Source organism: Diuraphis noxia, unplaced genomic scaffold (genome assembly GCF_037042655.1).
Source record: "Diuraphis noxia isolate RWA-SAM2 unplaced genomic scaffold, SU_Dnox_SAM2 contig0004, whole genome shotgun sequence".
NCBI lineage: Eukaryota > Metazoa > Arthropoda > Insecta > Hemiptera > Aphididae > Diuraphis > Diuraphis noxia.
Genome location: NW_028301714.1, coordinates 57,844,507 through 57,859,100, shown reverse-complemented (window position 1 = coordinate 57,859,100; position 14,594 = coordinate 57,844,507). Strand labels below are relative to the sequence as shown.

General features: G+C 27.0%; 1 protein-coding gene across 3 annotated transcripts; it reads left to right on the top strand.

Moving 5' to 3' along the window:
- The first annotated feature begins 6,007 nt into the window (after positions 1-6,007).
- On the top strand, positions 6,008-11,574 carry sigmar (Tumor necrosis factor alpha-induced protein 8-like protein sigmar). 3 transcript variants are annotated; one of them, XM_015523704.2, is made up of 6 exons: positions 6,008-6,343; positions 6,424-6,512; positions 8,634-8,693; positions 8,772-8,923; positions 10,437-10,592; positions 10,656-11,574. In XM_015523704.2, the coding sequence occupies exons 4-6, from the start codon at positions 8,774-8,776 to the stop codon at positions 10,851-10,853; spliced, it is 504 nt and encodes a 167-aa protein (XP_015379190.1). In that variant the 5' UTR covers positions 6,008-6,343; positions 6,424-6,512; positions 8,634-8,693; positions 8,772-8,773; the 3' UTR covers positions 10,854-11,574. The 3 variants fall into 3 exon arrangements, with proteins under 3 accessions (XP_015379190.1, XP_089083486.1, XP_015379189.1); XM_089227360.1 differs by having other exon boundaries at positions 6,016-6,343; positions 10,437-11,574; XM_015523703.2 differs by having other exon boundaries at positions 6,016-6,347; positions 10,437-11,574.
- The last annotated feature ends 3,020 nt before the right edge of the window (positions 11,575-14,594 follow it).

Here is a 14,594-nt window from a genome sequence, read left to right as displayed (position 1 = left end):
TAAACAAGAAGAATCAGTAAAATTCGACACATACAAATTAATGAGAACAGGAAAGAGTTTTTAGTCATTATTTGTAGAAAATTATAACTGTAAAATTATATAAAAAATTTTCTTTAAATTTTAATAATTATAAATTCATAAATGTCCAAATAAAAATTTTTAAAGCATATTTTCATATTTTTAGTGCATATTTTACATTTTTTCGGTGCATATAATAGCGCATATTTCATGATTTTTTAGTGCTATAAGTCTCGAGCCCTGCGTAACTACTATTCGATAGATATGTACTAAAATAATTATATAAATACTAAACTGTAAATTATATTTATTAATAATATTTTCTAATGATTTTTAGTCTTCTGCTGAATGAAATGTTAAAAATGTGTTAAAAAGAGGAAGGTAAAACAATAAACGGAATATCCGCTGTCTAATGCTGTACCTACTTATAATAATGTCAATATATTAAATGTCCATACTTGAAGTAAAAAAGCATAGATGAACAATGTTTTTAAACGTTAGGTAGGGACAAATTCAAACCTCAAGCAATAATAACAACGTGAAAATGAATATTCTTTGTGAAAAGTTATATATTCACATTCCACAAATATTCGTAAGCAGGTACCAGGTACCTATTCAGAATAGTCTACAATATATAATGTTTCTTTACCATTAAAATATATTATCTTCTAATATCTCATTAATGGCGTTTGCTGCTGATGTCAATAAGAAAAAGTCTACATGACTACATATCTAATTTGTATAAACTTGAGCTTATACTTAAAAAAATAATAATCACTCACAGACTTCAAAACAAAATTCAAATCTATATACATTTAAGAAAATCAATAGAGTGAGCAAAACATGTAAAATGTTCAGAATTTTACTTTGTATTAATAAATCAGAGCTGTGCTCTGACATTGGCTTATGATAGAATTGGGGGCGAATATTTTTCAAGGTTGGTTGAGATTGGTTCATATATACGCTGCATTTCAAGTTTCAACTTTAATTTACTATTATATATTTTTCACGACGCAAATTATGAAGTTAACTACGTACAAACAACACAATAAATTCTCGTCAGACTTGTGCTGTACCTATTATTCATTATTGAGTTATATGTTATTAATTATTTCATTTCATTAATATATAATACGGCCTGTGAGATTCTAAGTTCTAACTAACAATTAATATATTAAATTTAACGCATTGTTCGAGGGGATTTTTTTACGTTTCCCTGAATTCCGCGAAAACGCACAAATGTATTATATCATTACGGCGCACTACGATTCCTAATTGGAAACAATTTTCATCATTATTCCAATCACTACCTTTGTAATACCTATATACAAAACTTTGATTATAATAAACATAACAATTACCTACGTAGGTATCGCCGAAAGTTATTGGAGCTTTTGTAGGTTATGAGGTATTTACAGGCTATACAAGTCAGATTTTTAATCAAATTGAAGAAAACATATAAATTACAATAAAGAAGCCATGAGATGCCTATAATGTAATTTGTAAATATATGTAAATAAAAACTTTAAATAGTGAATAGGTGCATTATGCTATTGTCACGAACTCATAAAAATTAATTTAACCTCTCCCCGTTCAATTAAATTATATTATAAATTAATTTATTCATAAGTGCTTATAAGAACTTATAGGTACCTACGTTAATTTCAGCGAATATTGGTAATTATAGTAAATACCTTATGTAGTTAGGCATCTGTAAGTATACGTTAAGGGACTTAAAATTATAACTTATATTAATAATAGTATTGGTTAAATCAGTGGTTCTCAAGTTTTTTTTTGTTCACGACACACTATTATAGTATTATACATCACAAGTTTTCGCGGCGCACTCGACACAAATGTAATGAAATAAAGTTCCGCTTTAAATATTTTATTGCCAACATGATTACAATTTACAAATATCAGACATTTCTCGCGGCACACCTAGTCGATCTTGCGGCACACCGGTTGAGAATTACTGGGTTAAATAATGTTTTTTTTTTTAATAATGAGATTGAAAGTGAAACCAATTTTAAATAAAATATATGTAGATACAAGGGTCTTTAGGCCTCGAGGGAATATACAAAGGTTAGAAGAACTAAATGTAGGAGTTAGATTCACGTGCAGAGTAGGCATTTTTCTTTTTGAGAAAACCTTAAAAAAATATAATTATTTCTTCATAAAATATAAAAGTTAATTTATATACACATTTAATATAGGTACCTAGTACAACTGCGCCTATAAAAATAATCTATATATTCTATAATAAGTATACCTACAAATATATATTATAGAAATATAGACAATCAGTGAAGTTGAAAGGGAATAAAATTGTGAAGGGGATATTAAGTATAAAATATAAATTAAACTAAGTCTTATTATAGGTACAAATAAATAATATATATAAATTTTTAATTTATTTGGGGAAAATGTCAATGGTGTTAGGATAGAGCACAAAACACCCCTAGCTACGCCATTTTAGACAATTCATTGTGTGGCCAATCATTCGAGTATCACCACAATATGTCTTCATAGAGGGGCCAGTGAGGATTCACCAAACTTACTCAATCCCATTTTTTCTTTTGAAATTATAAAATATCCTTATAAAAACCATATTTTTAAAATATTGAGATTTATACAACTTATAGGAGTGTACTTTGGTGACATAGACTTCTGCTGTTATTCAAATGAGAATTCACTTTGATAACTGTAAAGTATTATTTAGCGACTAATTGTTCTTATCATGTCGACGTACATCAAATTAAAAATTTGATCTAGTAATTTTTGAGTTATCAATTAACCATTGGCGCAACTAGGGGGAGGGGGTGCTTTGGTCCTTTAGCAAACTAAATTTTTTTTTTTAAAGGTAGATCCCATTAAGTCACAAAAAAACGGAAGCTTAAGAACCCCCTGGTTCAATCGATGCAACTATAACTATAGGTAATATACTAAAATTTATTTGTACGAAAAATACTTATCACTTTATCAGTCATCATTATGCATAGCCATCTAGGTTCTAGGACCATAGTTTATTTAGTATTTACACATATGCCTACGCATTTTATATCATCGATTTTGATTCATATATATTATCTTTATAGTCTTATAGATATTGGAATTAGGAAGTGTTCATTATTTTCTCAAAAATTAATTTGATCGTTTCCGTCAAATATTGGCAATCAATAAGTACCTGTATATAGTTATATTGTTTTAAAAAAATCCATTCAAGTAATATTTTTAGTTTTATACTATTATATTTATTGTTGTTATCGCAGTTAACGTGATTTCTGTTTTGAATATCTTATCCTTTTTGGTTTTGGGATAGATTGTTTAATTTAGAAGTGTTCATATGTGTACATAGCTACACATAATATGTAGGGTATTAGGGTATAGCAAATATAACCTAACTCTTAACCTACAATAGTTATCGCATGATAGACGATAGTTTGATAGTTCGAACACATGAAATTAAAGAGTTTAAAAATATATTAGTATCTACCTAGATCTTATTGTTTATAGAATTGTTTGTAGAGATAATGTGCATGGAATGATTCACAATTTATTATTTGTTCTGCATAAACGATAATAATTATTGTGTGATTGTGAAAACGTGACTACTATATTTTCGAAAGTATAATTTTCAGTATAGGTACGTACAGCAAAACAATATCAATATTTAACCTGAATGGTCACTAATTAGCTAGTATCTAGACTGGTTCTCAAAAACTTAATATCAAAACATAATTTTGCAAAAGAAAAAAATGACTTAGTGAAAATAAAAATCGAACCTTTTTTCATTTTGGCGGGAACGATGCATGCCCTATGCCCTATTGACTGACAATACCTCGCCCATCATAAGAATTTTTTCAGTAAAACGCAGTTCTTATTTTTGTCAGACAAATTAAATTTAAATAAAACAATGAAAATAAATAGGTATTAGCAGTGCCGTCTTAAGGCATGGGCCCGTAGGGCCCGGGCCCGGGGCCCCGAAATTTTAAGGGCCCCAAATTCACATAGATTACATTATTTACCGAATATCATAATTTTACATTTAAAAGCGTATCTATCGGAACTTGATATTTCTGAATTCAGTATTTCTAGTACATACAAATGTTTAAAATCAAATAGACTAGAAGAAACATTTCCAAACATAATAATATCTTTCCGAATTTTTTTATCAATGATGATTACCAACTGCAGTGGGGAACGTTCATTTTCTAAGTTAAATTTAATTAAAGAAGAGCTTAGAAGTACAATGAGCCAGAAACGGTTAAACTCCCTATCTTTAATGAGTATTGAACATGAACTACTATCAAGTTTAGATTATGAAAATGTTATTGAAGACTTTGCGAATGAAAAAGCTAGGAAGAAACCATTAAAGAGTATTTAATAATTGACAAATTTATATCATGTTTTTTTTTTAAATTATATTAGTTTTTGTTTAATGAATTACATTTATTTTTTAACTATAAAACATATTGATGTATGAATAATTAATATCTTGACGTTATAATTAATAGGAAAGTATTTTTTGACCGTTTATTTTGAAAGTAAAATAAAGAATAAAGTAACAGAGATTTAAACAAAAATTCACTTTTTACTAATAAAGTGTAATATTTAATAAATAATATACATTATGTGTTAAAAAATTTATATACCATAATTTAGTAGGTATTGTAAGGCCCCCGAAATATGTTGGGCCCGGGGCTCCGTAAAACCTTAAGACGGCCCTGGGTATTAGGTACATATTTTTAATTTGTAAATAATAAAATAAAATCGTTTTAACACAATCCGGATTATTCAAGAGTGTTTCAAATTTTGTATTTGTAAGTAGCTTTATTATAGGTAGGTATACTAACTATTAATGACGTCATTAATTATAAATTCAGTGTCAAAAATTAAATCTACTAGGAACCTATATTATTATTCAGTTAGTTAAATTATAATGTGACAAATTTATGAGATGTTTGAAACAAAAACCTGAACACCTATATTCTATATTTTGTTATTTTTGCTGTCGTTGAAAATAAAATTGCTATTATATATAGGTAGGTATACATATATAAGTATAAGTTAAAACTAAAACTGGTAGATAACTGAACATTATAATATTTAAATAATATTACCTGTTGACTTTTATACTTTTAACATTGGTACCTATTAACTTATAAATAGGTACTGACTATTAATTTTTTAACGAGATTTATTTGTAAAAAAAAATTTTAATTCTATTTGCTTAAATACACCTATTATACTTGATTCATTATAATGTTTTATAAATAGTAAATGTAGTTTATACAAAACCTCAAAGGTACAAATATTAATTCACACAATATACACCATATAGGTACCGACGTAGTCACGTCGTACTACAAACTTAAACAATATATATGTTCAGTATAGTTATGTTATATTCTCTTTGTCCTTATATACAATTAAGATGACAATCGACGATAGAAAATAAATTTAAGGTTATATCCATAAATGAAGCATAGCAGGTGACTGCCGAATTCCGAGTCTGACAGGTGTGTAATATTATACGCATTCTATAGTTACTAGATGTACTGAAGATTATTTTTCTCGTAGATTAAGCGAATCAATATTTTATGAGAGCATAATATGATTAAATAACTAATAAAATAATTAACATGTTCCCAGAAAAAGTTAGCAATAATCAATATAAGCAACATTATAACACAATATACATATACTGCAAGCTTATAATAGGTGGCAGAAGTAGTTGCGGACCGTAATTACCCTAGTTTTTATTGAACATATAGACAAATTATTGTAGCATCCATATATTTTAATATCTCACTACGAATTATTATTGTTTGTTCTTAATCTTTTTTCACGTGTTTATAAATTTAAAAATAATGAATCCACCACCAATAATAATAATGCGAGTACATCATATTATTGTTGTAATGTTATCGTCATTGCATACGTGCAAAGGCGCAAGCAGCTGCAATGTTCGATTATTTTCCCCATTTATATACACAGTGCTCGTTATTATACAATAACCGTCGTCGTCATCGTCGTCCGCGGCATTCAACTATCAAGGAGGCAGCTGTTTCGTTTCCGTCTCTCGTCCACCAAACGGTTTTAGTCTAGTTCCTGTATCGGTACCAAACCGTCAACCGCTACTATACGCTCGTGAACCGTACACACACCTAATTATAGTGAATATCAGCGAACACAATAATTTTTTTGCGATATTTTATCGAAATGGGTACTAAATTTTAAACATTTTTTTTTTTCGTGCCTTATTGTTATAATAATATAATAAAAGGCCATTTACCACACATAATATATCGCGAATTTAGAAGTAGGTATATATTATTGTAGTACCTATGATTGAATTGCATACGGCGTGTATATAGACGATATCATATTATACCTTTTCAGATATACATCACGATTTGTGCCGAGATGGATTTACTATGTTCATAAACTTCAACAATAAATTATATTGAGTGGCAAAAACATTTTTACTGGTAAGTACAATCGTTTTATGAAAGCATAATAGAAATCTACATATATATATATATATATATATATTATATAGGTATATTATTTATTATATTATGGTTATATTTATAAAAATAATAATTTTGTGTAATTATTGTAAGTGAATGAAAAACTCTATCGAACATAATAATTCGACATGTAACCTGCGATATAATATTGTACCAAAATTTAGTAATTTTTATGGCCGATTGGTTGTATGGCATAGCATTTTAAATAACAATATAAAATAAAAATACAAATACGACTAAAATAAATTTTAAAAAAATACCTATAATACACATTCAATATCCACAATAAAATAAGTAGGTACCTATGTATAATACAAAAATCATAATACAATTGTGTAAATGTATAAATATGCAATGATATAATTGCATAAACGAAGTACCGTTGATTTGCACGATATCCATGCTCAACAACATTGCAATCACTGAAGCTTAAGCATTCCTATATTTTAATAAAACACAACATTTATCTTTATATTTATTTGGTATTATATAGATACCAATAATTATATTATATTATTACCTATTATCTATTCGTTATTATATTTATTAAACATCATTTTTAATTTTTTAAACAAATATAAAACAACAAGAATCCTTCTCGATGATCTCAATTTAAAGAAATAAATTTGAAATTACCTAAATTATTTTATATTATAATACATTGGTGTAGTTGGCGTGTAATACTTATTATAAAAACGACATAATACAAAAATAATAATATAAAATACAAAACAATATTGTGAGACACTAGACTCTTAGTACTTAAATAAAATACCTAGTAAAGTAAGTATTCAATAATTCAAGAAAAACGAAGAAAAAACTTGTTACTATTTTTAACGTTGTTGTATTATACATATTATGTATGACTAGACTACTATTATATATATATATTACTTATACTGTACTGTGGAACGCAAATGTTAATAAACAAAATATGCATCAATTGCGAAGCATTGACCTGAATCTACTGATCGTAAAAAGTATAAAATAACGATAATTATAATAAAACAGCAATAATTTACATTAAATAATTATAGGAGGCAAAAAACTGTAATTTAAAAACACGATTCTCATAATAATGCATATAGGTTATTATAGCGGGTAGGTAGGTATATATTTTTAAACAAATATTATTGGCTACTTAATAATATTGTATAAGTTATTTGAATATTATTATTTATTAATTTCAATGACGCTAAATGAAGTAGACCTTGAAAGAATACCCGGTGATGTCAATTAAAAACAATATGCAATTATGATACATGTATCTATAATGTATATGCATACTTTGAAAACGTCATATTACTACTAATTATTAGTGAATAGCATAATGTATAGGAATGTAAGTAGTTTCCAACAAGTGAATATTATCTCACGATTGTCTCTAATAAAAGAAGATTATGGAACTTCGTTTGGAAATGATTTTGTATAATTAGTAATTACACATTTAAAAATTCTCGATAAATTTAATGGGATCAAAATATTAACATTATTAATTATTGCAAATCAAGTTCAAATGAATAGTACGCAATGTAGTCATTAGTCAATACAATTAATATAGGTAAATGGTATTTGGCAATTTGACATTAGTCTATAATATAAGCTATTATAATGTGGTAATTATCATAGGTTGGGGTACTAAGTACCTAAATCGGGCTACATAGCATATTATACCATCAAACAAATTGTATTTATGTATATAAATCAGTATAATAAATATATATTTTATCTTATTTGATTGTTGACTTGTTGTACACTTGTACATTAAACTCAAACTTAATAATTTGATATCGTATCAGATCAATAATTTTATAGTGTGTTTACATCAGTAGGTACTAATAGTACCCATACCTATCCACCCCTGATTAGGTTTATCTAAAATAACCAATTTAATACGCGTTTAACATAATGTATCATATTATAGTATATTAAATATTTAAATAATAAGAATTACATGAGTAATAATATATACGAAACTAACATTTTAAAGGAAATCAATAACAAATGATTTTTAATAATTATATATCAGTCAATCAATCAATGTGTGTAATATATATTATAATTATTTCTAAATTCCAGGTCATCGTGATAAAGGCATTACAGAAATTTTATCGTTTAAACGTTTTTCGTCATACGTGGGTGAGTTAAATAAATAAATAAATACAAATATTTTAATATAATATTCACTAATTTACCGATTGTGTGTATTGAATTAAGGAATGACGGAAGGATTTAAATCAAAGGAAATTATTTTACAAGCTCAGAAAAAATTCTTGGGCAAAGTAACCAATAAAAATGTTATAAAATTATTTATACACGACCGCAATGCTAATATTTTGGATAATGTGTATCGTCTAGCGAAAGTTTACGTAAGCTTATAAACATAATAAATCTTAATTATTAATATATATATTATTATATTATATTTTTTAAAACGTTTTACCTTCAAATGTATTTTTACAACAAACAGAAGCTTACATATAAAGCACAAAATATGTTGTATAAATAGGTAGGTACAAAACGCAAAATAATTGCTAATAATGTTGAAAAAATGTGTATTTTAGATTAATAGAACTATATTCTTCAATATTATTATTATACTCAAATGGTGTATACTTTATAAAATTTGACTGTCTAATATTTGAGTATATTAAATAAATCCATTTTAATAGTTTATTTTTAGCACAGATGAGTGGCTTATATTTCAATTTATATTCATGTTATTTTTCTTCATCATAGTCAATTCTAATTTAAATGTTTTACTTTTAAATTTACCACATTATAAAAATAATATGAATGGGTATGTAATTTATATTTCAATTTTTTTATTCAAGTATATACTATATATTTTTTTTTACGGCATAACAGTATATGGTCTGCCCATAGGCGCCAAGTACATGGGTGCTCGGGTGCTCGAGCACCCATTGAAAATATTCATTGGGTGCGGAGCACCCAATATAATTAAAATAGGTAAACCGTTATCACCACGTTCATTGTATGATATCAGTGGCTACAAAGAAAAACCACAGGATATAAAAATCTATTTCATCTATAATTCTGTGGCAAAACCTCGGAAGTCAAAATTAGAAAAAAAAAATTGGGGGTGGGTACAACCCATTACTCCCTCCCGGCCAATGCTTGCGCCACTGTTGTTTTACATTGGTAAGAGCACCCAATAGCTTTTTGAAAACCTGGCGCCTATGGGTCTGCCTCTACTTTCTATAAAATAACAAATAATAATACACAATTTATTCGAATTTTGTACGATTTAGTCATACTTTTAGACTGAACATTTAAATGTGAAAATACTTATAACTACCTTGGTATACCCACATGGCAACATGTTTCCCAAATTTAAAATCGTTGCCATTTAGGTCAATAAGTTGAAAAAAATATACAAGTTAAATTACGTAATTATAGGCATAGATACTGTAAAATAAAAACATAATAATAAATTTATCATATGTATTAGTCGAGAATATAAATACATGAAATATAGCTTTAAAATTTACCCGTTCTTGGAATAACTTAAAAATGTTGATCACATTTATTATAAATAAAATGAAATTCGTTATTCTTACAATGAGTTCGTATAAAATTTATCAATTTTCAATATCGTACCATTCATACATAAACTGTTTAATAAAATAATAGTTAACTAATGGCCATGTAGCTGCCGAGTTTTTATTTAATCAATAAAAAAAAAATAATAATAATAGTATATTGGTGAAAAATGCAAAGCATCAGAAACAATACAATTATAGAATACTCCTATATAACCCATGTGGTATACCTAACTGTAGTCTATAAATACTTCCAATTCGTTGTGTGGATAATTTTCGACAACTATAATTCATCTTACATGGTTTTTATATTTTTCAGACGGGAAATAAGAAAGAATCCGAGAAGTTGACGAAAAATATAATCAAAATTATCGTCAAATTAAGTATTTTGTATAGAAATGATCAATTTGACAGTAATGAATTAGAATTAGCAAATAATTTTAAAGATAAATTTAGAGAGTTAACTATGATTGCAGTAAGTTTTTATGAAATAGAATTCAGTTATGATAAAAATTATTTAACTAATTATTTATTCAAGTGTAGAGAAATACTAAAAGAACTAATCAAAAGACATCTCACAGATAAAACACTGTCCAGAGTAGACAAAATTTTTGATTTTTTTTCAAATTCCGTATTTTTAGATTCGGTTTTTATTAATCCTGCAATCTCCGATTTAACCGAAATTGTACACATTTTAATTAACGACTTAAAAGAATTATTGGATAAAGACTTATAGTATGTATAATATTATAACATACTGCTTATAATGTATAAAAAAATATTTTGATATTGATTTTGTATAATATATATATATATTGAATGCGATATAGCTAGGACTCTACTGAACACCTCATACTCTATGCTTTGTATAATCTTCTCTATAATCTATATAGGTATTTCAATGGTTAAATGTTTGTACTTATTCCTAATAATTATACTATTTATTTCTTTGAACCTGACGCCCTTACAATATTGTCTAAGAAAAATGTTAAAACAATTTTTGATATAGTAACGACGAGTACTATCAAGAACTAAATAAATAGGTAACTATATATATGCTAGCATAATATATACATTTTTTTATTAATTTAATTGTGTCAATACACCTATAAGTACCTATATAGTAATTTTACAATGTTTTATAATATTTTTAAAACATAAGTATCGATCATATGGAAAATACAATATTATTGACGGTTAGTATGAATCATGCAATTAAACTCATACGTCTTTAAGTTACTTATCTAATTTAACTTTTATTCTCATTATGTATATTTTTTTCACCATTTAAATTTCTCAAATAGTTCCTATTTACGAGAAACGTAATATCTAATAACTACTATTGTATACTTTGAATTATAGGAACCTACTGTATTTTATATTGATGGTAAATTAAATGTACCTATATACGTCTACTTCATTGTTAATAAATGTATAAAACAGTATTTACACATAAATATTGTATTTATTTTCATCGACAATTACTATTATATTTATTTGAATTTAAATAAAAATCACAAAAAGGTAATTGGACTATTCAATCAGGTACGTATTTATTAAATAATATGTAAATTCCAATAAATATTGCACGGTCACATTCAGCTAAAGTAATTAATTAGGTAATTTTTGGATTATTCCCAAAATTGTTTAAAGTTTTTCATTCATTGTGATTCGCTCAAAATTAATTTGCTTCGACGAGTCGACGAGAAGAATAAAGACACGCTAATTGGAGCATTCTGGGTTGTTGCAAGTTCCAGTCACCAATCTGCACCATCCCCGAAGCTTTTTAGATTGTTGAACATTTCTGTATGAGGATTATCTTTAGCGACAAGCCAAATTTCGAGCGGAAAATTCAATCTTTATAAATCTAATACAGTAATAACTTGATATGGTTATAAAAAACTAGTATCGCCGCTGCATTTCATACTATCTCTTCCGATATTTTGTAGATGGTGTGAGATGAACTAGAACGTGTCACGTGTGTACATCAAGGTGAGTTTTAGGGGTTTACCCTTCATTACAAAAAAAAAATTGTTTGTGTAAGTATCTGTGTGAACTCTGAACTGGAATATTAGTTTGATATTATGGTTTATATAACTGAAGGTTACTATTGTTGCACATTAAACAACTAGACTAGACGAGTAAAATTAATAAAAATCATTTTAAAAAAAATAAGCCATTTGAAACTCCAAAATTAATGTTGTTACACTCTTTATATAGGTTATATACCTTATATATGCAAAAATAAAAATTTATTTATATTTAAAAATATATAGCATCTTACATTTTTATTTTTATTTATTTTTGGTTTTAAAATATAAATACAAAATCCTAAAACATTAATAGAAGAACTTTTTTCACAAATTATAATTTTAATATTATAGTGTTAGATATAACTATATGTCTATATATATATAACAATATAAGCAGTAATTTAAATACTTATAATACTGCATAATTCATTTCAAACACCTAATATAATTGTATTCAAATTGTTTTTTTAATACATAAAAGGTATTTAAAAAGGTGCTTTGTTTTTGCAAATTTATGTATTTTAGTGCGTGAAAACACTATCCGGTTACAGCCACAACTGTAGTAATAAACCGTCCGGCTCGACCGCAACAGTCGCAGCGGTTATATTTTATAGGACAGTATGGTGATGGTCAGTCTAACACTAAAAACGATTCATTTCAATCAAACCGCGAACTACCAGATGATTTCCATTTTTACCGCTGTCGTAAGAGTTCTTTGCGAAAATGGACAATGTTAATATACAACAACATATCGCTATTAATTATAATAATATACTCGACACTCGTAGGTTCGTAGGTATACATAATGTAAGTATTACATCCGTCGTAATATTAGGTACGTACCTATATGTGATGTTATGAATTAATTTAAAAAAATAATTACAAATGTATGTTGTAAAATTTTTATTTTACCGATTGGCGTAACTTATGTATGACCATACGTTGTAAATAAAAAATAATATTATTATAAAACAGCCATTTGTTAATATGAATTCGACATAAACCGATTCCACGTATTACAGCGTGTGTTAAAGTACTAGCACATACAACGTGATTCTTTTAAATGGTATATCGCGAAAAGTACCCATATGTAAAAAAATAGGATACAAATATTCAAAATTTATAGATTTTCATTTTGAACGTAATATTATATTATAAATTCTCTTCGAGAAAATGCTTGTACTGCTTGTAAAGAATTTTATACTTTCCCGCATAATGAACGTTAATTGTTCAAATAATCGCCAGTTACCCGACATTAACTATATGTAAATGATTTTAATGTAAGCTCAAGTGATGATTGTATACATTAAAGCGTGTTGCTCTGAGTTCGACTCGAGCACTGCAACCGCATTCATAGAAGTCGTAGAACCTAAAATAATAATAATAATATAATACAAGTCACGCTACTGATTTAATGTGGTATAATATGACTAACACACGTAATTATTGGTAATTATTGTTACATTCAATGCACGCAGAATAATGGTTACTACTAGGAAAAAATATATTATGATAATTTTCAGTTTTGAACTGTTAGATTTTATACCTAATAATAATATAATGTTATTTTGATCGTTTCAATTATGTAAATAATAATATGAACATACTTCCCTCCTTACTGTCCGCCATAATGTTATGAGCAATACATATCATCAGTTGAGGCAGTGATTCAGCAATGCCCTGACCACACTTTCATCTTTGCTGGTGACTTCAATCTGGGAGTTTACTAATTGCCCTCTGTCTTTTTTGGGTCGATAGACCAATAATTGTGCTCAGTTGTTTTCAGGGTTTATAATATTATTCTACGTTACACCTAGTATATGAAAATATGTATTATATAAATACATTTTTTCAGTCAATACAAAAAAATTACACAATGAACATTGTGTACCCTGCAACCTTACCTTCTGCAACCTAACCTACATTGTATTTGTACAATATAAATCTATACCAAATCATACACATAGATACACGTCAAAAATAAATAATTAGTATACAATATACATAAAAATATAATATGCCTGTATAGTACCTATTAGACAGTGTGTGGAACGTACAAATTAGGCAGATAAATAGGTGGTTATAACCATCATTATTCATTAATGATAAAGAAAACTTGTTATACGAGTAATCTATCTATCAAATTCATACTTTATAAATATGTTCGTTAATAATAGTAAATAAAATATTTTATATCTCGCCCTACGTCGAGTCGGGATAGGTATTATTATCAGCTTGTAGCTTATTTTCCCTTAATTTCGTTTACGTTTTGCTTTAAATTAAGTATATTTGAATGTATAATAGTTGGCTATATATTTAATTGTGTATATACATATGTAACTTTTTCTGCCGTGTAGTAACTTACGTAATATGTCCATGTAAAAATAAGGAACCTAAAATATAAGTACCTAGCGCGATTGGTGTACACTGACCTAAAATTTAAG

Excerpts from the sequence above, each read along its gene's own strand:
- sigmar (XM_089227360.1), top strand. The coding sequence starts at position 8,774 with ATGACGGAAGGATTTAAATCAAAGGAAATTATTTTACAAGCTCAGAAA. Across the intron at positions 8,924-10,436 it reads ATCGTCTAGCGAAAGTTTAC|ACGGGAAATAAGAAAGAATC; the intron begins GTAAGCTTATAA and ends TATATTTTTCAG.